Raw genomic sequence first — 25,353 nt, forward strand, 5'->3', positions numbered from 1 at the left:
AGCTAATGTGGTTCCTACTCTGTGAGAGTCACTCCCAGCCACACGCCTGCAGAGGAAGACTGACCCTGTGTGGCTGATTGGATTGATCACTTTGGAATCTCTCGAGGTTTTGTAGAAAACCTTCTGCTGTTAATATTGGAGAAAAAAAAATGTGTTAAGGAACCACCTTAATTTATACCACAGGTTCCCCAACCTGCTGTGCATTTGAATCCCTGGAGGAGCCTCCTAAAAATAGGTTCCTGGGCCCAGCCCAGCCCTGGGTCAGGACCTCCCAGGCTGGAGCCTGAGAACCTGGCTTTTCAAAGCTCCCCAGGTGACTCTGATGATAAGCCACTGATTTAAATCAAGAAAGAATTAGAAATCTCACCACCTTAACAGCGATTGTTTTTATAATATCGATTTATAAGAATCACCTATGTTCCATGTTAATAATTCTCACAACACAGATGTGTAGAAAATAAAAGTGAAAATCTCATAGAGACAGATTTTGAAAAGACCCATTCTGATACGCTGAAGTCGGACTTTACCTTGACACGAGATGAATATGCATAATGTCAAGAAACAGGAAAAAGGTTACGTTTGGCATTTTCTCGCCTACGTTCTCTTCTTTTCACGGGAAACAACAGCAGATGGGGGAGCGAATAGTCTGCTTCTCCCGGCGGCCAGCAGCCCTGTGTTTACTTGGTCCCAAGCAGGATTTCCCCTGTGGAAGCAGCTGGTCACCCTCCTGCGAAGCTCCTCACCCCTCCGGGTGATAAGGTCACTTAAAGAGGCGTGTGTGCGATATGTCATTTATTACTAGAGAGGGGCTTCTTTTCTTGTAAGATTTTTGTTTCTGTTCTTTGAAAATATAGTTAGCCATTAGCATGATTTAACTGAACAGTGAGTCTCAGAAAACGGAAATCTCTGCCGATTCCACATGTAGTCTTCGGGCTTTTAAGACCGAGGCAATGCGGAGCCCTCAGAACAAAGATAAGGTGTAGAGACTCTTTCTGTTTCGTCACTTGATGGTAGCTGTGTCTATTTGGAGACTACAAAGCTTCTAAAGTTTATGTCTGCAACCCACAATCAGTGTTGCAGAAACGTTTCCTGGAGCTGAAACAAAAATAGTTATAGGAAGCGATCATTCTGTTTAAGAAGCTGCCGGAGAGCTGATGTAGGTTTCAAAGGCCAGTCCCAAACCTCAACTGTTCAAGGAAACCTCAGGTGTAGCAAAGTTTTTAGCCACCACAGAGGAATAGACTCAGATCATGGTGTAGAATTTCTGGAAATTAATTTTCTTTCTAGGAAAAGGGGGGAAATCAAATCATATCCCACTGGCCACCTGGGCCAAGGGAATGTGAGCATGCCGTGCTCATCTGAAGTAGTTTAAAATCCATCGCTTCTATTTTGTTGTTGTGTAAGGCAGCCCACCAATGTGAAAAGTGGGGGAGGGGGGTGGAATTATTTTTTCCTCCTCCAAACTAAGGAGAAGTCAATATTTATGGAAGAAGCACTAGAGTACTATAAGAAATATTTTATGATACTTTACAGACTTCAAAACATTTTACATACTCAAAATTCATTCTTCAAATACTGTTAAAAACAAGTGTTTTCTTTCATCCACATTTGAAAATTCTAGTGCAAGGCAAAGAGGTTTTCTCCATCATAAGCCTACAATGTCAAGCATCATCTCAGGTGTATCAAGACAGGGCCTGTGTCCTTCAGGAACTCCCACTAGTGAGTGAGGCAGCTACACAAATGATAACCACTTGCAGAATCAGAAAAGAAAGACGTATTTATAAAGACCGATGGGAGCTTTGGGTTAATGATGTTAGCAAGTAGTTGGGACACCCACCAACTTCCTTGTAGCCTGAACCATTTCCCTGCTCTTCTAAAATAGTTTGGTTTTGAAGAAAATATAAATTATGTATCTATTTCTCTCACAAAGAAAACCAAAAAACAAACAAAGCTGTCTCAAAATGGTAACATTTCATTCTCTAGTACAAGTAAAAGACAGTATTAAGTCAAAGTATAATTTTAGGAACGCTAACAACATGACCTTCATACAAATATAAATTAACACATTAAAAAATTATCTCATTGATGAAGGATCCAATACAATGATAAAGTTGGTTCCAAAGAACTGGGTGTCTATAAGCATTAAGAAGCATGTTGGGATAAGATTACTAGTTAGATACACACCTGGCTAATAGCCTACAGTAGCGATTTGCAACCAGCGTGTCCCAAGAATGTTTAAAACATGCAATATACCTAACTATTTATTCAGTCAGGGGCACTGACCTCTTTTCCCTCAGATTGCCAAGTAAAAAAATGACAACAGCCAACACAATAGCCAGTGTGAATGAATCAAAACTATACCTATTTTTAGTGTCAGATCAGCAAAGTATATATTTTTGGTGTGCTGCAGAATTTTAGTAATTAGTTTATGTGTGCCAGGAGATGAAAAAGGTTGAAAATCGCTGGCCTGCAGGGTAATAAAACGATAACTTTTGAGGTTATCTTGTCTACCAGAGAGAAACCTACAAGTTAATGTGTAGCTTTCTGGTGTCTGGGCTCTAAACAGCAAGTTTAAACACAGACACATTCTCCTCAAGAATAAGAGCTGCCGATGAAACAGCGCCCCAGCATGACTTTGTCCGGACAAGGCAGCCTCCCCTTGCCACACCCTATTTCTAAGTTTTGCGTAATTTTTCTTAATCGCATGATGTGGTTATTGACATCACGGACATACGGCTTGGATCCTAGCTCCGGGTAGACTAGCTAGGTGGACTAGCTGCGTGAAAGTCCTTAAAATGAGGCACCGATGAGAGAGGAAGTGACTGGTCTTGAAAGGCTTCCCGGAGAAGGGGACGTGAGAGGTGCACCTTGAAACATAAACCTGCTTTTGAGGACGAGAAGTAACCAGAGAGATTTCATCAGAGTCTCTTAGGCCCTTCTCACTAAGGGCCTACTCGTATTCCATTTTATTTCAGACTTTGTAGGTGTTACTTTTAACAAGTGTGGTTATGATGTCCACCTAGTAATTGCAAGCAAATGCATAATTGCCAAAGGCAGGCAACCATCACCAAAGGCAGAGGTAACAACCAAGAGAAATGGAAGAGAGAGAAATCTACAGCAAGAAGACACAAACGTTTAAAGAACCTCATGGACAGACTCGTGCTCCCAGGGTAGACAAAGAGCCTCTGGTTATTTTTAATATCTTTTGTGATATACTTGAATGTGACTTTCACCACAATGATTGAAATAAGTTTGGTGATTAAGGGGATACATTATGCATTTTCTTGATGGTTCTGAATAAACAGCATGTTACCAAACATAGTTTGTAAGGTGCTCTTTGTTCTTTGGATCAAAATAATTTTAATAGAAACACAAAATTATAATGTAAATCAATAGAGAAAAATATGGCTTTTAAACACCAATACTGCTTTGCAGATAACTATTGGACTAAGGTGAAAAGTAGTTCAGTGAGAAGTGTGGTAAATTTTATGCCAATTAGAATTTAAGCCATTTAGTCTCTGGAACCAGAAAAAGCATACCCTTCCCATACTGACACATCAAGTGTCTCATATTGGCAAGATACCTGAATTTTTGTCTGTTTATTAAACATGGCTTTCATCTAAGCTACAGAGAGACAAATAGTATCTACTAGTAATGCCATAAGGCTATTTGTCACTACTCAACTGATGGATGTTCTTTCTTTATAAGTTATGACAACTTGAAATCAAACTGTTAAAAACAAGTGTTTTCTTTCATCCACATTTGAAAATTCTAGTGCAAGGCAAAGAGGTTTTCTCCAGTAACCGTCATCTAAGTTATGTATGATCAAAACACCAGAGCAAAAAAGAATAATGATGATAAAATAAATTTACAGTGAAAGTCCATGAAGTAAATTCACAACATAAAATTACAAAGTAAAATCCAAAACTAAATCTTTTTTTATAATCTAAAATAATACTTTTAATACTATGGTATTTAGCATTTCTACCAGTTTAGTTTTTTCCCTAAAAAAGAAACCAGTAGGTATGACTAAGCTTTTCATGGGGTTAATTCACTTGTCCAAAGATTTTAGTTCTGATAATATATTGTACCAAAATCTAAAATAATAAATGCTTAATGGACATTTACATTAACAGGAGATTGTGAATACTTTAAGGTAAGTTAATCAAATTCATTCTTTGACAAGGCAAATTCTTATACCTTGAAATCTTTCAAAGTATGTAATTTAGAGAAAATATAAAGTACATAGGGAAAGCCTTTGTAAGACAAATACTCAAAATCAGAAATTTAAATGCATATTTGAAAATCAGTTTTTAACAATTAAATAAAAACTTAAACCTTTAAGCAAGCTTTTATCATCTTTAAAATGTAAATTATATAGTAAGAGCATAGAATTTTCTGTCATTCATATCACCAAAAAGAGACCTGCAACCTTTTAATAAATTGCTAATAATAGTGAAAAACCTGACAAATTTTATCATTTTCATTATTTTTACCCAGTTTCGTACTTGGCTGAGTAAAAATAAGCTTAATGCTATTTGTGGCAAATAGGGATTATGTTGTGAAGTGGCTTTGATATGGTTAATATAATAATAACAAACAAATATTCTTAGCATGTACATAACTTATTTGTTAACTGATGAAATTTACTATATGATTTTGAAAATTAACCACATATATAAAATGTCTCCAATAAAGAGTTGATGTCACTTTGATCATTTATAAAGGTGAATATAATTGGACTGCATTTAATGACTATTCAAAAACTTATAATACAAATTTATATTTGTACCAAGTATTATAGTTTTATTAAGGAGAAGTCTTTGTGAGTTCTTCCTTTTTTTTTTTTTTTATTACAGAGAGAGGAAGGGAGAGGGAGAGAAGGATAGAAACATCAATGATGAGAGAGAATCTTTGATAGGTTGCCTCCTGAACACCCCCCACTGGGGATCAAGCCCACAACCTGGGCATGTGCCCTGACCAGGAATTAAACCATGACCTTCTGGTTCATAGGTCAACGCTCAACCACTGAGCCACGCCAGCTGGGCGAGTTCTTCCTTTTTTAAAACAACTATACATGGTTTTGCCCAACTCATTAAAACCAAACTATTTCCTTTAAATACTTATGTAGAAATTTTATTTTCTAAATATAAGGTCAGAGAAACAGAGAATTTCAGTGCCAGAAGACTTTTTAGAGTATACCAAGTGTAGGGATATCCCAAACTTCATTTATATCAGAAGTCCCTATAGTTTTTGTTGACGTGCAGATGGCAGGCCCCTCCCCACCCATCTGACTCAGTAGGCTTGGGTGGGGTCTGGAAGTAACCAGTGCACCCCCACCTCACTCCATGGTGATTCTCATGTAGGGGAAGAACAAGGCTGTGGTAGTCCAACCCCCACCCCCCAAGTCAAGAATCCTCCTACCACATGGACATTTTATTGAGGCCTTTTCTGCCTCAAACTACTCCTTCCTCAACTCTTTGCCTCCTGGGGCAGCCCATTACACATCTAATGGAAGTTTCTAATAGAAACCTTTACATTTAAAACATCAAGTCATTCAACATGGGCTTACATTAATACACCAATACAAAGACACACTGAAGAATTAAATGCACGAACTGACCTGCTTCTTCTGATATTTGTTTATCAGATTCAAAAACAAGGCGTAGCATCTGGAATAGTTGGCCAAGGCAATACAGCAGTCACGGTAAGAAGTAAGTTTGCTGCAGAAATGCCAAATGGGAAAATAAAAATAAACTTTGTTTTTCTATAAAATTCAAGTACACATTGCGTTACTTTAAAAGCAGATCTTCAAAGCATTGCCCAGTGCATGGAAAGAGTCTAGAAAGAGTCCACACACCAGGCCAGAGAAGCCTTGGGGAGGTTTGCCGTCTGCAGTGGGCTCTGGGGGCATGGAGTGGGGAAACAAGAAAGGTTCTTTGATAAACAGAAGCCTGAAGCCTGTAACACATGCATATGGTGTAAATTTTCACAACCCACATCATGGTCCAGAAATTTAGACAAAATCTGGTTGGATACCAACAGTGAATCCCCTGGGACCCCACCAGCAGCAAATGTGCTAGGGGTGCGCACTAGGCTGCTACTGGTGTACTAATGTCAGGCAGAGCGGACCAGAAGGCAAAAAGCCTTAAGAATAGCTTCAAAGTTTCTAAAGCAAGCAAGCATGCAAACCAACAAAACCAACAAGGCAATATGGACAAACTTACATCAAATTGGGAGATATTTATAAATTTCTCATTAATTGATAGATTAATAGGTAAAACATCATTACTATTTTAAAAACTTGACCATGTACCAGGCCATTAACAAGTCTCAGTGCATTTTTTTGAGAATTGGTATCTCACAGATCACATTCTCTGGTCAGTGAAATAAAATTAGAAATCAATATTTAAAATTCATTAAAAATACACTTTTGGAAATTTAAAAACACAATTTTTGGGTCAAAGAAACATGAAAATAAAAAAAGCACTTAGATAGACTACAAATACTACAAAATACTACAAATCAACATTGTTGGGATGTAGCTAAAGCAGTTGTTAGAAAAATAAAATAAAGCCTTAAAAGGTTGAAAAGACAAGAATTGAGTTTCTAACTAAAACAGTTAAAAGAAAAATATATCCAAGGAAAGTAGATAAAAGGGATTAATAAGGATGAGAACAGAAGTAATAAAAAAGAAAATAAACATGCAGTATGGTGGATCAATAAATCTATTGGTTCTGCAAAAAACTGGTAAAAAATTGGAAAGACTGATTAAGAAAAGAGAAACATCATAAATAATCAAAATGAGGAATGAAAATCAATAGTAACAATAAAGAGGCAGTGTAAATAGTGGTTAAATGTATGACCTCTAGAGCCAGACTAGCTGGTTTGAATTGAAACTCTGATTTACTAGCTGTGTGGCCCTGGAAGAACTACCAAATCTCTCTACGCCTCGATTTCCACATATAAAATGAGGATAATAACTACAGTTCCTGTCTTTTAAAGTTGTTACAAGGAGTAAATCAATTAGTAGTTGGCAAGTGCTTAGACTATTGCCTGGCATGTAGTAGGCACTATAAAGTATTTGTTAGACAAGTAAAATAAATAAAAAGGGACATAATTAGAGATGGATAAGAGGGTATTTGGAACAATATCCCAAAAATGTTGATTGGTAGTATTTTGTAGTATTTATAATGTATCTAAGTGCTTTTTAATTTTCATTTTTCTTTGACCCAAAACTTAGATAAAATGGACAAATTCATAGGAAAAAAATTTTTTTTAATTGACACAAAGAGAAATAGGAAATGTGGTTAGGTACTTGATCAATAGAGAAAGTGACTCAGTAGTCAATGATATTCACACATTCACACAAGGATAAAATAGCTTCTCCAGCAAGTTTTATAAGCTTTTCAAGAAAAAGATAAGTTTAATTTTCACAAATTCTTCTAGAAAAGAAAAATCCCAAAATACTTTCCAATTGGTTTTATGAGGTTCATGTAAACCTGACATGAAAACCAGACAAGGCCAATATGACAAAGGAAAAGTACAGGTCAATTTAATTCATGACCATAAATGAAAAATCTTAAACTAAATGTTAGTGAACTAAACCTAGCAAAATGTAATGGTTTAACATGAAAAAAAAATCTATTAATGTAATTTACTACATTAAAATTAAAAAACAAAAAACCACACAACATAGATTCAGGACAAGCATTTAAGAAAATTTAACAGCCCTTCATAGACAAAAATTTTCCTTAGCCTTCTAAAGAGTATCTATAAAAACCTACAACAAATATTATTTTTAACTGGTAAAACCACAAAATTATTTCCTTTAAAGTCGGGATAAAGGCACCAGGCCAAACACTCTCACAACTTTGTATGGGGCATCCTAAGCAATGCGAGAAGAAAGAGGTGGGGACATGGAAGAGGAGTTGTAATAAATGGGAAAACATTATCCTCCAAGAGAATCTATAGATAAACTCTTACATCTAATATTCATCAAGATCCATGGATACCTAATAGTCAAACATCAATACTATTCACATACACCAGCAACAGCCTATTAGAAAAGAATTTTTAAAAAGATTACATCCATAATCACAGCAAAAGCTATGAAGAAATAAATCTAACAAAAGATGTGCAAAATACTTTTGGAGAAAATTATGAAATGTTATTGAAAGATATAGAGGAAAATAAGATATCATAAATGTTTATGGATGAAAGACTCAGTATCATAAAGATGTCCATCTTACCACTCCTACCCCAAATACTCTACATACTCAGTGTAGGTCCTCGATTAACCCCAAAGTTCCTATCATGGACCTTAGCTGATTTTCCAGTTCATAAGGAAGAGAAGAGAAGAATTTGGACTTTAAAGGAGAAAATAAGTGATGGAATCATCTTATAGCCAGGCAAATTAAATCTTTAATAGTAAAACAGTGTCTGCTGGTCTGAGAATAGACCAAATGAATGCCCAGAAACAGACCTACAAGTGTGTGGAACCTTGTGTTTGATTGACTAGACATGTAAAATCAGTGGGGGGGAAAAAGATGGTGTAGTCGATTAAAGGTGCTGGGACAGTTGACTATCCATCTGGGAGAAAAATTAAATTGGATCCCCACATGCCACCATACACAAAAATAACTTGATCATTTACAGTGCTTTTAAATGGGAGTTATAAGTACCCAGAACAAAGCTCAGGAAAGTGCAGTGGTACGAGATCAAATCTGATGTCACATTCTCAAACTGGGGTCAATTACCAACTCAGTTTTCAGGAAGTTTTTTATTTTTTAAAACAACTACAGTACTAGAGTTCAAGAAAGGGCCAGGTCTCTTGAGAAGGATCATTATGTAAAAACACCGGCAAAGAGCAGTGAGGAGGAAGGATAAATGCATACTTTAAAGGTGGTTCTGAAATTTGACATCATGCTTTGAGGCAATCTGGATTCAGATGATCATCAGTTCTGCAGTACAGTGTGGACATGACCAGTTTATGTGTGAACCAAAGCTCAGCCAATCAACAGAAATGAAACTTCTATGACAAACTTCAGACTTTCTCAGCAATGATCTCCTTTTGGAGTTAAAACCCTTAAGTATTGTTTCCAAGGGTATCAGAAAGTTTGCCATGGTTTTTTGAAATAGCTCTTCATCTCCAATAAACTAACAGAAATCTTTGTTTGTTTTGTAACAACACTAGGATAACTCACAACTCACCAAAGAACTAAAGTGACTTACAATCAATGAGTTTAGAATCATATTAAAAATACATAGGAAATGGAGTCATGGGTTTAAATCATTTATTTTAAACTGGGGCCATTAGATTTGCCTTTGCTGCTAGGTGAAGTAAGAATCAAAAATAGGATTCCTTGCCAGCCACACACACAAATATTAAGGATAACCTGAAATCCAAGCATTGGCATTTTTGTAAGGCTACCTTGTTGCACAGTCTACCTACCTGAATATTCTGGCAATATTGGTGCAGACATCCTTGTCACTCGTGTACTGTCCCATCACCGTGCAGAGCTGGGCTAGGGCACCGATGCTCAGCAATTTACTTCTTGCTAGGGGTGAATCAACCAAGTTTCTCAAAGTAGCAGTCATCTAGGATAAAAGCATGTTTGTGCCTTTTTTAAAAAAACTGGAAAACATAGCAACACTAATCAGCATAGCACAATTCATCACATAAGTTTCGTTACATTTGTTATGCATCTCCCACTAGAGAATGTGGGCCTAGGCACAAATAGAATTAAAAGAAAACCAAGAAATGAATACAAAGAAAGCCGGCATTGGTTCAAAGGTAAAGAATGAAATATCCATGTTAATGATCAATTAGTATACCAAAGTCCCAGGGTTACAGAAATCATCATCTGAGTTTGTCAACAAAAATAAGATCTTTAGTGACTCTGCAACATGCCACATCAGTTCTACCAATAAGAAACATCTCATCCCATAGTCTTATAAGTAGCACCAAGGAATGCTGTGGCCAAAGAATATTTAAGACCGCTAGTTTCATTCATTCTCTTCTAAGAGGCAAGTATTGATTTTTTGAAAATTTGTCTCATTTTTATAAAAAATGTTCAGGAGAGCTATCTACTTTAGCCTCTGTCTAAAAATAGAGAAGAGAACAACTTAGTAAATCCATAAAACTAACATAGTTGTTATCTAATACTCTTAATATGCACTGTGATTTGTCCTTATACTATAGTACAGTCAGGTTACTGGTTAAGAGAGTCAGATCAGGAGCTGGATGGCCTGGCCAAGTCCCAGCCCCACCACTCACTAGCTTGGGTTAGTTAGTTAACCCCCCAGAGCACATTTTTTCTCATTGGTAAAGTGGGGGTGGTAATAATTGCCATGGAGTTGTGAGGATTCAATGAGATGAGATGTGGGAATGGCGTTGCAGGTGCCCATTACCTAACAACAGCTGAAGAATCCTGGGTTTCATCCCTACCTTTGTTGTGGGACTTCACATCCAAAATGCAGAAGAGAGATCACTGGTCTCAGATCACTGGTCTCCAACAAGGTAGCCTTGATGGAGATACAAGTCCCAAATCTCCTCCTAGTTATAGGACAAAGGCACTCCTCTTTTCCTTGTCACACCCAAATAGTCATCTGGTCTACCTCTTCTCTCCATCACCAGGTTGCTGGTTCAGTTTGAGCCTCTTCAGCTCTGTCCCAAACTCTACAGCTCACTGATCAGGCGCCTTCCCATCTCTGCCTTGTCAGGTTCATCTCCCCACAGCGTCTCCCAGAGGGAGCATCTCAAGAGCCACTCTTCCCTGTTCAAAGACCTCCTCTGACTTCTGGTGGTCTATTGGGCAAAGTCCACATCCTGAAGGCGCTTCACTCTCTGCAGTTCACCTTTCCAGGTCCATCTCCTCCTCCCCACCATTTGGACTGCATCATACACAATGCCCTCGTCACGTCACAGTTCCAAGCCTCTGCCCAGAATGTCTTCCTCCATCACACTCCGAGCCCTTTCTCCAATCTGCTCACCTCCAGCTCATTTTCTGGACCAACCTCAAGCTCACTTCCCCATGAAGATGTATCAGTGGTTGATCACTTCCTCTTCCAGGTTAACAAACCATCCTGTTCACGCCCACATCTCACCTATCACAGAAACATAGCTACTTGTTCCATGCACCTTCTCTCCCATGATGAGCTCCTCTAGGGTACAAACCATTTCTTGTTCCTCTTTCTACTCAGAGGACAACACATATGCCCATGAAAAGCTGCCTAGATGAAACACAAAAGGAGAAAGGGAAGAAAGAGGAGAAGGGATAAAGACAGAAAGTGGGGGGGGGGGAGGGAGGGAGAAAGAGGAGAAGGGGATAAAGATAGAAAGTGGGGGGGGGGGAGGGAGGGAGAAAGAGGAGAAGGGGATAAAGACAGAAAGTGGGGAAGGGACAGGGAGACAAAAAGGGAGGCATTTCTCCTTTAAGGAGCCTCTGGCAAGAGAGTGCCTGGATTAGCAGAGGCCTGGTGGCAAACCAGAGTCTGCACCCTGGGGGAGGAGGGTCAGGAGGAGGTCACCAGGCAGATGCAGCCCTGAAGGTCCCCCATTTTGAGAGGCTGGCTGTGAGCCACCAGTCTCACTGCGGGTGTGGGTATGGGGTGAATGCTGAGCCCAGTCAAGTGGCCTTTTCTGGGAAAAATGTAAAAAGATCTGTGGGAGGAGAGGCTAGCTAAATACTGTGGTAACAGTAGAGGCGAATTCCAAGTCAACCCACTTAACGCTCAACCTCGGTCCAACTTTTAACAGAGATAAATTTGCGGAAATCATTAATGAGCCGTGTTCTCTGTGGCAGTCTTTGCTTCCAGCCCCCAGGAAAGCCCACCCACTGGGCCTGCAGAAGTTCACCAGAGTCCAAGCCTTATGCTTAAAAAAAATGTATCCGCTTCTTTCTTAACTTTTTATTCTAATCCATAATGTTCCGGACTCTACTTGGTTATGCACTTGCCTATTTTATTGTATATAAACTTTTTAAGCCATCTCAAATACTTTTTAAAAAAAAAGAAAGAAAGAAAAGTTATATGCCTACATAGATTTGGTTAGCTTCCTAACTGGAGCAATTCCCAACCTCTTAGCTACTCATCAAGATGCAGCAAACAGAAACACATGAGTTTCAATTCTTATTTTTCCCATGTCTTAATGAGCAGCCCCTTGGGACAGCTATACTGAGTCAGAAGGCAACCAGTGGGCAGAAGAAAAAGGAGAAGAATGTGGAATTGACAATCCACACAGAGGATTAATAAAATGTTAAGTGTTCTTCTTTAGTAGAAGTTATTAGTTGATGTCTGGGACAAAAGGGGACCTACATTTTTGGTATGTATCAAGGAAAAAACATTCCAGTGTAATTCTGGTTACTAATCTACTGCTGGAAAATGACTGAGCTACTCTCTACAACTTCATGGTGCTCGCTTTTTTTCTGAGGCAGTTACTTCTCTCTGTATTTCCCCAGATTCCTGGACATAAGTGGTTCTAGCATCCCTCCCCACTCCCTGCCCTCCTCAAAATAAATAAATAAATAAATCAGAATGTCCAGGTAAAATGCCTGGTGAGCTTGGCAAAGCTATCCTATCTCACATTGAATTAGTTGAGCCTCAAAGTTCTCACTACGCAGTCAACACGGGGAGCCCCATTTTAAAAAGAAAAATTATATTAAGACATGATTAGATGATTTATAGAGGCTCAAACAAGCATTTTAACACAACAAAACTAGAAGGCAAATCTATTTTTTTTCCCAAAGAGATTATAGGTACTTTATTCTCAATTTCAAATTATGTTTGCAATGATTAATTGAAAAACCTTAGTAAACACAAGAAATCTTAAAAAATGAAGGGCCTCCCTCCCCCCACCCCCCAATTTAGATCAGTAGACTTACGAATGACAACATAGGCCCAGCAGATGTGGCCCAGTTCCCAGCATTCTCTACATGCTGGGGTGGACACAAGTAGGGAAGGCTTGGTGGCCCACCTGAGCTTCTCTATACTGCTCATTTCTCAGTAGATGACCCTCTCTCCTCCCTTTGAACCATTCACCCGTCAGCGTCCCCAGGCCCTAGGGAACTCACCAGATTCTTCCCCAGGAGGCATTCAGCCATCAGAGCTGCCCCAGATCAGAGGAGCCAGATCACAGGCCACCACAGAACTCCTGTTTTGGTGCATCAGAAGTTCAAAAGGCTTTGTGGCTAGCCCGGGAACTTTACTATCAATCATGCCATTGTTGGCTGAAGAAATATTTTCCCGATTTAAAAAAAAACAGCTTTCAAAGAAATCGTTGGAACATGATGCAATTGAAAACTGTACCATTAATAGTTTGAAAGGTATTTTTCTTCCTCTACCAAAATTAACATCAAGATTCAGTTTTATTTCTTTTTACACTTTGAATGCTATTATGAAAAGGATTTGAGCAGCTACTTCATGGTTTATAAAGCTAGCTCATGTGCTTGATCTCATTTGCTCCCTAAACCAACCCCAGGAGGCCAGCAGAAAGGTAGTATGAGCCTCACTTTTCAGATGAGGAAACCGAAGCCCAGAATGTTCACCAGTGACTAGGTAGGTGGGCATCTCAGGCTCTGACTCCTCGTCTGTTGTCTCCCTCACTCCATTTGGCTGTCTCTGAAAGCGTTTTATTTTCTCAGTCATCTGCAATATCCATAACCAAAAATCCCTCGAGCTTTATCTCAGCTGCCAACTGCAAAATGGTTCACTTCCCCGCTGATGAAGTGACAGAATAAACAGGACAGCCAGAGACCACGAACAGTGTCAAGTGATTTAAGACCAAAGCCACACCATTTTCCAACCTCAGCAAAACCATCTCCCTCTATTAATAAAAGCACATTCAGTTTTTGGACTTGTGCCCAACTGAGACCACATACATGCCCAAATCAGAGCCTCTGTGGTAACCCAAGAAGTTTCATATTGTCTCATATATGATGAGTTCAGTCCTGGCTAAGGCGAAAGAAACCAATGACAAGATGCTGCTATATACATGAAACCACAAGCACCAAAAACTCCTCAGCATTTCACTGGAGTTAAGACACATGCATCTGACAGTAATATGAACTCAGAATCCTTGATAATGCCTGCTGCCTGGCTATGGAGCCTGTTGGGCACATTCCTCCGTGGGTGTTCTACGTCAGCAGGAACTGGTTCTGTCCTCCTCAAACCCTCAGTGTCCTACTTTGAGACTCTATTTAACATGTGCCTGGGTTTATTAGATATCCATTCATTGCCCCTACGTCAGTTACCTTGGTAAAATGAGCAGGTGGCTGCTTCTTCTAGTCGGGGCCATTGTATGTATCACTATAGCTGACATTTTGATTGACATATAAACGATGCACAATGCCAATGCAGTGTAGTAAGGGAAGTGAGTGTGGAAAGGCAGTGCACTAAGAACTACCAGGGATAACACCGATTTTCACAATTTCATGTTAAAGTTAGGGACGTTTCTTTACTGCCACACAAATACAACCAAGGGATGAGGCTGAAGCCGATGGGACAGCAGTTGAAAGCAACTGGCTCTCCCCAGAAATAGCAGGGGTGGGAATACTTATTTCTTGCTTTTGATCTGCCTTTCTTGTGAGGAGACTTCCTTTGGTGTAACACTTCTGGCCCCTCTCCACCTCTCACTTCCTGTTGGTGAGCACAGGTGTCCCCTGCTCCTCCAGGGGCGGCGGCAGCCTGGGACTCGGTGGGCAAGTCTAATTGGGGGTTCAGGGTTAGAAAGCATGCCTGCCTCAGCTTAAGCCATAATCCTTCAACCATGGTGATCACTTTCTCCCCTTTCCCATTTGCCTTAGCTTTTCTCTTATTTCCAAGTTCAAAACCACAGACATTATATGTTTAGGGCCTCTGAGTCTCCCCAAATCTTCAGACGTGTTGTGTCTGGAGAGTCCCAGGTAAAATGAGTTGCCTATATGTAGCTCCTTCCCAAGGAAGGGAAGAGCTAGGCTCTGCCTGTCTAGTCTCTCATGGGCGAGTGGCTGGTTAGTTATACACTACTGGGTATCCTTCACAGAAATACAGGAAACGTCATAAGTAGAAAATAGCTGCCCCCTTCCCACTAACAAATGCATCATGAAGAAATTAGCAAGCCTAATAACCAACACCAAAGATTATGACAAAAACACACACGCCGTTTTGCCCTGGCCAGTGTTTCTCAGAGGTTAGAGCATCAGCCTGCACACCGAAGGGTCTCAGGTTTGATTCCTGGTCAAGGGCAAGTACCTGGGTTGTGGGGTGGCTTCCCAGCCTTGGTCAGGCGCTGTGCGAGAGGCAACTAATTGATGTTTCTCTCTCTCTCTCTCTCTCTCTCTCTCTCTCTCTCTCTCTCTCTCTCTCTCTCTCTCTCTCTCTCTCTCTCTCTCTCTCTCTCTCTCTCTCTCTCCATTTGGCTGTCTCTAAAAGCATTTTATTTTCTCAATCATCTGGAATATCTCTCTCTCTCCTTCCCTCCCTCCCCTCCACTGTCTCTAAAAATCAATGGAAAAAATATTGAGTGAGGATATTTTTAAAAAAGTTTCATCTAATCTCAAAAATAATATGCTAATAAGCAAAATACGCCACACGTAGTACTCTAGTTAACTGTGTTGCACTCTTATCAATTTTCTTGCTTTAGTAATGTAAGATGTCACCATTGGGAGAAGCTGGGCGATGGGTACACAGGACCTCTCTGCTATTTTTTCAACATCTTGTGAATCTATACTTAGTTCAAAATAAAAACTTAAAAAGGCAGACCCAAAGAATAAACACTATGCATTCCGCTTATATTAAATTCCAGAACAGCAGAGCTTACCAATGACGAAAGAGATCAGAAAAATGGTTCCCTTTGCTGGGGGTGGGTAGGAAAGTAGGAATTAGCTGGCAAGAGGTGGGAGGGAATTCCTGAGAAATCCACATCTTGATTCGGATGTGGATTACATGGCTGGATGCTTTTGTTAAAACTCATCAAATAGCAGAACTGAGCATTTCACTGTATTGTAATAAAGGACAGCCCTCAGTGAAAGCAATTAGAAAAGACACGGCCTCCTCTGCTGCTTCCTAGCCAAGCAAAGTCTTCCAAAGAGATGCTTTAAAGATATGTTCTCTGTCTAATCATCCAATCTCTAATAAAATTATCTGTGCCAATTTAAGAAATATAATCATGGGAATATTTGCTTCCATTTTATAGGTAAGCTGTTTATTTCCTCCAGAAGCCAGAGCAAGGTTCCATCAAGTAGAAGTTACTGCCTTGGTCCTGATTCCATGATCTGAAGAGGCAGTCTACGCATAGGCAGGTTAAGCCAGAGAACAAGAGTTAACACACTTTCCAGCTTATGTATGTATACTCATAATTTATATGGTTGAAAGAGTTCTTTTTTAAAAAAAAAAAAACTAGATAAAAATTCCAGAAGCTATTGCATAAAAACTAAAAACAGAGTGAACATCTCAATCGGAGAATGGTTGATTATTTGAGGTATTGACAGAATATTATGCTGCCATTAAATAGAATAAAATAAGTCTATAGAGCTGACTCAAGGGGTTTACTATTGCCAAATGAGAAAAGAGAAGTAAGTGCGTGTCTACATTCTTTTTGAAAACCTACGAGTGTATTAAAAGCTGCTGAGCACATCAGTGTGAACAGAGTTGGCTAACTGGGTGGACCAGAAGGAGAAACAGGGAGAGAAAATAATGATGGAAAACAAGCAAAAACAACTATTAAAAAGAACCTGGTCCATGATAAAAAGCAAGAATTATACATATGTAAGCATATATATGCATAAAAATGCTTAGAAGAGTGGTTACTAAAATGTTAGAGGTATGTTATCTCAGGGATAACGCTGTTTTATTTTTACACTCTTCCTTATGCTTTTTTTGTATTTTAACAAATATATATATATATATATATATATATATATATATATATATATATCCAAAATAACCATTTATTGAGGGAAAGTTTGAATAAGTCAATGACACTGGCAGCATGAAAATCATTTTCTTAAGTCATCTTAGCCCAAAGATGGCACATGCAGTAGAATTTTGAATGAGTCATGACTAAAAGAGGTTTTCACAATCTTTTTCAAAATGGAGGCAGACCACAAATCCAAAATTAATAATCATCATAAACACTTTGAGCATCTTTATACCAGGGCCTAAATCTAATTTTTAACACACTTTCCCAAAGGCTTCAAGTGCTCTGAGTGCTTAATCAATCCTCATTAATTGACAAGCACATTTCAAATCCCATGAATTATTACATCGAAGATGCTATTATCTGACATACAAATGCTATTAAGGAGTAAAATCGCATCTAAAAAAGAATATGGGAGCTGAAGTAGCTCCAATGAAAATAATTTAACTATGAAATTTAATCTGCCACAAAAGAAGTAATAAAACTCTAACACAGAATACATTTTTCCTTCCTGCCCTGGTCATATTAAATGTATACAGTTTTGTTACATTCATTCCTATAGTCTCAGGCCTACATGTCATCTACACACCCCCTCAAAGACTGTCCACTCAATATCATTAACTTTCTGAGTGTTTTTATTGTAGATATAATATTCATGACATTTACTACCCGTCATCATGAATAATCTTCATCTATATATATAAAACCTTAATATGCAAATAGACCGAATGGTGGAACAACTGAACAACCAGTCACTATGATGTGTGCTGACCACCAGGGGGCACGCACGGAACATGGAGGACACCAGCCACAGTGGGATGGTGAATAGGTGAGTGGGGGCACCAGACCAAGGCGGGGCACCGGTCACTGTCATTGGGGTGAGCCTCTGGTGGTTCCTGATAATTCTTTGCTCATGTGTGCCGCAGTCCTGCCTGGCACTCACACCTCCTGCCAGCGCCAGCCTTGCTCGCAACCACTGCCGGAGTTTCTGCTTGCACCCGCTGCCAGCGCCTGGCATTGGCCCCAATCGCTTGATGCCATTAGCAGGTGCGAGCAGTGGCTGCTGGCCCCGATTGCCCCTCAGGGCTTCTCCACCTCCCCCTGCTCCTAAGGGGTGATCAGGGCTGGCAGCAACCTCTCGTACCTGCAGCCAGCACCAGAGCCACCGCTAGCACCCGCTGCCAGCGCCCAGCGCTAGTCCCGATTGCTTGCTGCTGTCAGCAGGTGCGAGAGGTGGCTGCCAGCCCCAATCACCCCTGAGGGCTTCTCCACCTTTCCCTGCCCCTGAGGGGCAATCAGGGCAGCAACAGCTTCTCGCACCCACTGCTGGCACTGGCCCCAATTGCTCCACACTGTCAGCGGGTGCAAGCGGCATCAGCGGGTGCAGGGCTGCCAGCAGAGAGGGGACTGGGGGCGCAGAGGATGGGCCAAGACCCACCCCTGTGCCCACCACAGCCTCGTGGCCCACAGTTCCTTTCTAGGTGCACGAATTTGTGCACTGAGCCCCTAGTATAACTATAATTCTGATTATAACATGCAATTGTTTTGCAGAGAGGCGCTGCTTTTTTATGGTTTCAGGCCTCCTTTCTCTGCAGGGTAGTGGAAAATTTGTCTGCAAGCTGTGTGGACAGCTGCTCCATGAAAAGCCTTGGAAATGGGCACACACAGGGAGGAGGGGGGCACTCCTCAAGGTCAGGCACTCCCACCTAGCTGTAGGCAACAGCCCACCTGTTAACACATTCACCTGGCAGGTAACGGTTACTAGGTAACATGAAAACTAATTTAACACATCTTACCTTTTCAAGTAAAATACTTACTTGGACTAACAAGTGGCCTGAATTGGGCAAACAGGTACCACATTTATTGGCGTTCTCATTTATTTGCTCTATCAAATTCATCAGTATTTCCACAGCACCTTTGCTGATCATTTCATTAAGAAATCCTGGATTTCCAGAAATGAATTTGATAGCCCCCATACAGTATAAAAGAGCTTCAGTGTTAGTTTGCAGGTCTTCACTTCTCAGGACCTCCAATAATGAGTCTGTCAAAAAGATGGATTATTACAAATGTATGATTATAACAGCTGGAGAGAGACATAGTAAAGTGTTTGTGAACATCAAAGACAATTTGTAGAATGTTAGTCAGAACCTACAGTCGAATGCTTGTTATGGGTTATTGATAGGTATAAAGAGGAAAGCCTACTTTTAGCTAAATCTTCATAATAGTAAAAACAGAAGGAAGGGATTATAATCTATATATATAAAAGGCTAAGTGACTGTCCGACCGACCGGCCATCTGACTGGCCGGTAGGTATGATGTGCACTGACCACCAGAGGGCAGATGCTCAATGCAGGAGCTGCCAAGCGACAGCAACTTTGTAGAGTGCCCTCTTGCACTCTGGGACCCCTTGGGGAATGTTGGAGAGCCGGTTTCGACCCAATCCCCGTAGGCCAGACTGAGGGACCCCACCTGCCAAAGGGACCCCTCTCACTCTGCAGATGCCCTTTGAGCCACAGCACTGCCCCAGGTGTGGCCGGCCAGGGAGGGACCACGGGAGGTTGGCTACAGGGCGTGTCTGGCCATCTTGCCCAGTGCCACCCCGCCTGCCACCTTCTAATTAATTTCCTTTCAATGTGCACGAATCTGTGCACTGGGCCACTAGTATATAAATAAGAAAGTGTTCTTTGAATGCCATTCCTTGCCTCTTACTAACACCAGCCTTGTTTTTGGTTACAAACATTTTGAGCTATTAACTTATTCTGAAAGCAATTTAAGAGTTACATTTCAACAAACCAATTAAAATATACCAGTTGTTGTATGAATGGAAAATTAATCATGATAGGATCTTTAAAAAAAATCTCAATCACATAGAAAGGAATGCTTCAAATATAACACCCACCCTTTCCCAAGACAACTTAAGAACATCCATCCGAAAACATACAACTACTAGATTTTAGGAGTAATCTAAGCAAGCCTGATATGGCTAATCATGCCAATTTCATTTTATTAATATCAATGTGATCATTTGTCAGAATCTTTCTTTGTTTTTAGTCTACAATTCTCAGTGAGCTGATTCACTGACACTTCTTCCAGTACTGGGCTTGTTCCTGCTTGCTGGGATAAAAAATAGATGAAGACCATTTATCCTATGTTTGAAAAAGAGGACTCAAAGTATTTTCCATGCTGCCTTCTTTTAGATCAGCAATACTATTTCATAAAAGACTTCTGTTTAGGTAGCTATTAAAGCATCTTAATTATTTAAGGGCATGTCAAGAATTAGACTGTATTAGCTAGAGTGTAGTAAAATTCTCTATCTTCATATTTGAAACACATTTGAGACACTTTGATGTCAAATTTCTACAACAGTTACAGATGTCTTCCAAGTTTTAATCATTTCTACTACATCAAAAGGCTGAAATGTCAATTATATCAATACTATATGAAATGTGGTGGGTTTTTTAAAATAGTAAATCCAAGACCAGGAAATGAATTTTTAAATAGGGAACATTTTGCAAAGTCACATAATGGCACACAAGCATTAAAAAAAAATAGTAGGCAATCCTTCCAAGCTCCAAAGGACATATTAAATGGAATGTGGAAAACATAGGGAAGAACAGAGTAAAAATAGGTATCACATAACTTCTACTAATAATACTGGAGAATAAAATATTCTAGCTATCGCTAATTGTGACTTTGCTCTCAAGTGCAACGTTTGGTCAATGGTAGCGCTGAGTGATACTCACCCAGAATGCTGTCACTTTGAATCAGAGAATCATTCTTCTCACTCCTGCTAATTTTAAATATAAGTTTGCAGACATTAAGAAGATTCTTTCTACTCGCTTTAAGCTGCAGAGAAAGAGAACACGTTTCTATTATGGATGGAAATAAAGACATCATACATTTTTTAACACAAACATGTAATTTTAAAAGTTGAGCAAGAGTTTTTTGTGTGTGTTTTTTTAATCCTCACCCCAGGATTTTTCCATTGATTTTAGCAAGAGTGGAAGAGAGAGGGAAAGACAGAGAGAGATATCGATGTGTGAGAAACATGTTGACTGGTTGCCTCCTGCAAGTGCCCTGACCAGGGCCCCAGGCCGGAGAGGAGCCTGTAACTGAGGTACACGGCTTTGACCAGAATCAATCCCAGGACCCTCTGGTCTGCAGGCTGACGCTCTATCCACTGAGTCAAACCGGATAGGGCTCAGCAAAAGTATTTTGAAAACAAAGTAAAGTTCTAAAGAAATCAACTTTAAAAAGTTCTGGCCACATATTTGCCAACCATCTAATATGAACGATATTTAAGAGTAAGTGCATTTTAATAAATAAGCATTTATTTTTACTTCATAAGGTCTCATGCTTATATGTGAGATTACTAGTTACTCTTTGAAGAATATATGAAGAAAAAAGGGGGCATGATGTTGATAAATTTAATTAAGTTGACTAAATGCTTTAAAACACAAAAGTAAAGAAAGATGGACACAGATTTCAGATTAAAGTGCCTTAGAAAGCTCAGTGGAGGTGAAAGAAAAGAAGGGGAAGTATGGTTCTCTTTATCATTTGTGTAAAATAAAGTTAAAAAGTCATTCTCTCATTAGATAATATATGTATTTATTTTTAAAAGCTATTTCTGGAATGCTTTGAGATAATGACACATGAGGTTCAAAGTTTAAAATTACCTTCCAAATCACACAAAAGTCTTCAAACAACATAGGGGCAATAAGGAAGTATACATTTTCTAAAAACACAGTATAGGAGGATTAACTAAATTAGCTGTGTGTTTACCTAAAATAGTAGAAATTAAAAAGAAAACTCCTGTCTAATATTAAAAAATCCCAATATTAGGGAAAAATTTAACAAATTGTGGAACATCAATGCTAGCCATATTAAGCAGTCATAAAAAGTATAACTGTGAACACTATGTTTAAAAAGAAAGACATGTATAAGCTACTATAAGATGGAAATATGGCGTGCCCTCATTGCAAGACTGTAAAATATGTTTGGAGGAATGGGGTCATCTGAACAAATAAATGCATCTGCGTGAAAAGGATGGCACATGGGTTATTATTTTATTCTTCAAAAATATATTTTGAATTGTCTTTAAATATCATGTATTAAAGAGTTTTCAGTTAGTTTTTTAAAAGGTAATGGAATTTGCCATACATATTTTTAGATCTGTCCTGTGTCTGACCCACAAATATTATTGAGCTCCTAGTGTGTCCCTGGCCCTGCGGTGTTCTCTATAGGAGACACTGTGATGAATTCGGCCGGCCCCATCTGGAGGGGCGGAGGGAGGGCGCGTTACCCTCTTTCCGCTCCCTGCTCTGGGCCCTTGGCCTGCTATCTCAGAGCCACGCTGCACATTTTGCAACTGAGGAGTCTGCTCCTCAGACAGGTCATGTCAACTCATCCTGGCATCGCCTGGTCGTGTATTAGAAAGGCAGAATCCCAGGCCCACCCAGCAGGACTGCATCAGAACCTGCACTTTAACAAGCTGCCCAGGGGATCGTGTGCACGTTCCCGCCTGAGAAGCCCTGCTGAGGAAGCCTCAGAAACTACCGACAGATCTTGTAACAGAAATCTAGCCCGGCCGGTGTCGGTTGAGCATTGGTCTGTGCACCCAGAGGTTGCCTGTACGATTCCTGGTCAGGGCACGTGCCCAGGTTTCGGCTTGATCCCCGGGGTGGGGGTCGGGGGGCAGGGTGTGTGTGTGTGGTGTGTGTGCAGGAGGCAGCCGATTGATGTTTCTCTCTCTCCTTCTCCCTTCCCCTCTCTCTAAAATTAATAAAAACATTAAAATATCTTTTAAAAGGAAATATAATGTCCTTAATATTTGGGAATATATTTTAATCCGTCAACAATGTTCCACTGTATTGTGAGACTCTTGAGGTCAAAATCATGATTTATTATTCTTTCTATGGTGGTAGGTAGCATGTGTTGTATATGTAATAAAGCTTCTTGAATACAACTAACCTCACCCTGCCACCCACGTCATGTAATTTTAGTGAAAAGTGGCAAAGTGAAACAAACAAGCAAACAAAAAACGGTGTCAGAGTTTTCATGAAAGAAAACAACAAATAACCCACAAGTTTCAAGGTCAATTTATATTCAAAGCACATTCCTACACCTTCTCTTTTGATAACTGCAAAATTATGACTTTGAGACATGAAAAGATAATAAAACATTAAATTACATGCAAGGAATATAGACTGCCTTACATGAAACAGCACCCCCCCCAGCGCTGTCCATTTCCTGAACTCCGGTTCATTTTCTTCCCACAGTGCCCATCGGCCCACCCTGGCACTTGGTGTGTTTACCGTCTGTCTCTCCCGCTGCAGTGCCAGCCCGGAGGGCAGGGGCTATGTTATTCCCTCCTATTTCCAGTGTCAAGAGTCCCTGGCATGGAGTTGGTTCCTTTAATGGGATATTTTTCTTATGTTAAAAATAGTAGTCTTTTCTATTTAAAGCAAATTTGGAAAATTAAAGGGAAGTTTAAAAATCACTCATAATACTACCACTGTATATAATCACTGTTGACATACTGGAATTTCTTTTCCGTTTTTTCCCCCCCTTTATAGGGCGCTAGATTTTTCCTCCTGCTGAACAGAATTACATTCATACTGTATAATGTTTATGCTCTAAAAAAAACTTAATATAGACTGATATATTTTTGTTAAGATTTTTCAACACAAAGATTAAAATTAAAATGGTCTGACAAACCCCCACTTAACCAAAGAAGGCAAGAAATCAGAACAACTAACACTATGCTCATTGAATTTTTTTTAACTATAAATACTTTAAAATGACTCAATTGTTGCATTAACCTGATAGATAAAATAAAGATAGGCAAAAACAAGTTATTAAAACCTTCTTAGTCCTATATATATCTTTAGTTTTAGGCTGATTCTTTTCAACAGCTTTTTATGTGGTCTTTTTAAAATTTACATAGAACCCCAGCACCGAGGCCTAAGCAAAACAACGTCTCGCCTGGAACAGGATAGGAGATTCAGGAGGCAGCGGGGAAGTTGGGCCTGATGGCCTTGAGGTCCTTCCTGACCTCGTGGGCTCAGAGTTCATCGAGGGGACGGCCTGCCCGCCTCTGCGCTCGGGAGCGTAGCCCAGAGAGCCCTGCGGGGTTCTGCGGGGCAGCCAGTCACAGAGAGGGCGTCATCCAAACACACGTCTCACTCAGGGCATGCTCACTGCCCGGCAGACCACTTCGCTTTTTGCTCTGAAATAGTTACATTGTGCCATGTGTATAATTAATTTGAATGGCACCTTGAATCACCAAAATAACACCTTCTCTGCAATGCGTTCACAGATTCATGGCATTTTCCTTCTCTCTCTTGCTCTTTGACTTATTCATGTTTTGGCGTGGCACGGACAAACGTCTAGGATCTAGGTGGAAAGCCAAAGGCAGACACCGGGAGCGCCCTCCAGCCTCACACCGGGGCTCTCCGGGGCCAGACGGTGACCCAAATCCAGGGCCGGGAAGGGAGCTGGACAAGCACGCTGATGTCCTTTCACCTCCACTAACAACGTTTGACTTCGGAGTCCTCCCTGTGCTTTATGCTCCTTTTGTTCCACTAAAGCGGTGGATCAATGATCATCGACGAAAGGGGATTCAAACACGACCGAAATCACTACTTCAAAGAAGTGTTGCTTTCTGAGTCACATATCATATCACAGTTTTTACAGGGAGGGTGAACAGTTTGGGGTGACAGCTAAATAAAACTGCTGCTCCAAAAAAAACTGCGCTGGACGTCCGGTCAGAATATTCTGCTGCATGAACGACATCCCAGTGAGGAACGGTGAGCACGCTTCCTCGGCTGTCAGTAAGCGTGCCAGTGCTCACTCACTGTGTGCCTTACGGTTTTACATGGTAAACCTTATGGGCTGTTACCATAACAGCTTCTACTTTTATGCAACTGGGTAAACAGAGCTTCGTTTGTTTTAGCGGCTCTCTCAGAACATTCTATAATGCTTGTGCCTTATCTTTTGGTTCCAACCGTTTATGGCTATGACAACAAATGGGTCCCCTCAGACAATGATATCCTTTTGTTGGAGACAGAATTTTTACGCTTTTATTTGGTGTCTGGCCTTTTCTTCTAACACCTCTCAGGAGCCTTCTCTGACCACCTTCCCACGGCCGCATGCAGCTGTTTCTCTGCTTCACGCTGGCTCACAAAGCGGCTGGCCCTTGTGCCCAGGCCCCAAGTTATCTTAAGTTATTTATTAAATCCTGTGGCAAGTCGAGCGCCCAAACAGAAGCTGCAGGGCAGAAACCACAGCCTGCACGTCGATACTGATCTCCAGTCAAGTTATCTGAGCAAAGGTCTTGAATGTATTTGCCTAGTGTCCCATTTTCTAACCCGGCCACCGTCCACATGTTAGAGTTCATTTGGACCGTGTCTGGGTCCTCAGCCTTAGTTCCTTAGTACATTCTAGTCCAATTCTGG

The 25,353-nt window shown here is 40.3% G+C and overlaps 1 protein-coding gene across 1 annotated transcript in view; it reads right to left on the minus strand.

Annotated features, from left to right (window-relative positions):
* The window catches only part of ARMC2 (armadillo repeat containing 2), an 84,782-nt gene that overhangs the window by 21,244 nt on the left and 38,185 nt on the right, over positions 1-25,353 (minus strand). The window contains exons 8-11 of the mRNA XM_079779669.1: positions 20,641-20,743; positions 18,715-18,938; positions 9,455-9,600; positions 5,624-5,723 (exon numbers count right to left, since the gene is read on the minus strand). Of these exons, the coding sequence (XP_079635795.1) occupies positions 5,624-5,723; positions 9,455-9,600; positions 18,715-18,938; positions 20,641-20,743 (573 nt within the window). The remainder of the gene's footprint in view (positions 1-5,623; positions 5,724-9,454; positions 9,601-18,714; positions 18,939-20,640; positions 20,744-25,353) is intronic.

This window comes from Cnephaeus nilssonii (assembly GCF_951640355.1).
Source record: "Cnephaeus nilssonii genome assembly, chromosome: 9".
Taxonomy (NCBI): Eukaryota; Metazoa; Chordata; class Mammalia; order Chiroptera; family Vespertilionidae; genus Cnephaeus; species Cnephaeus nilssonii.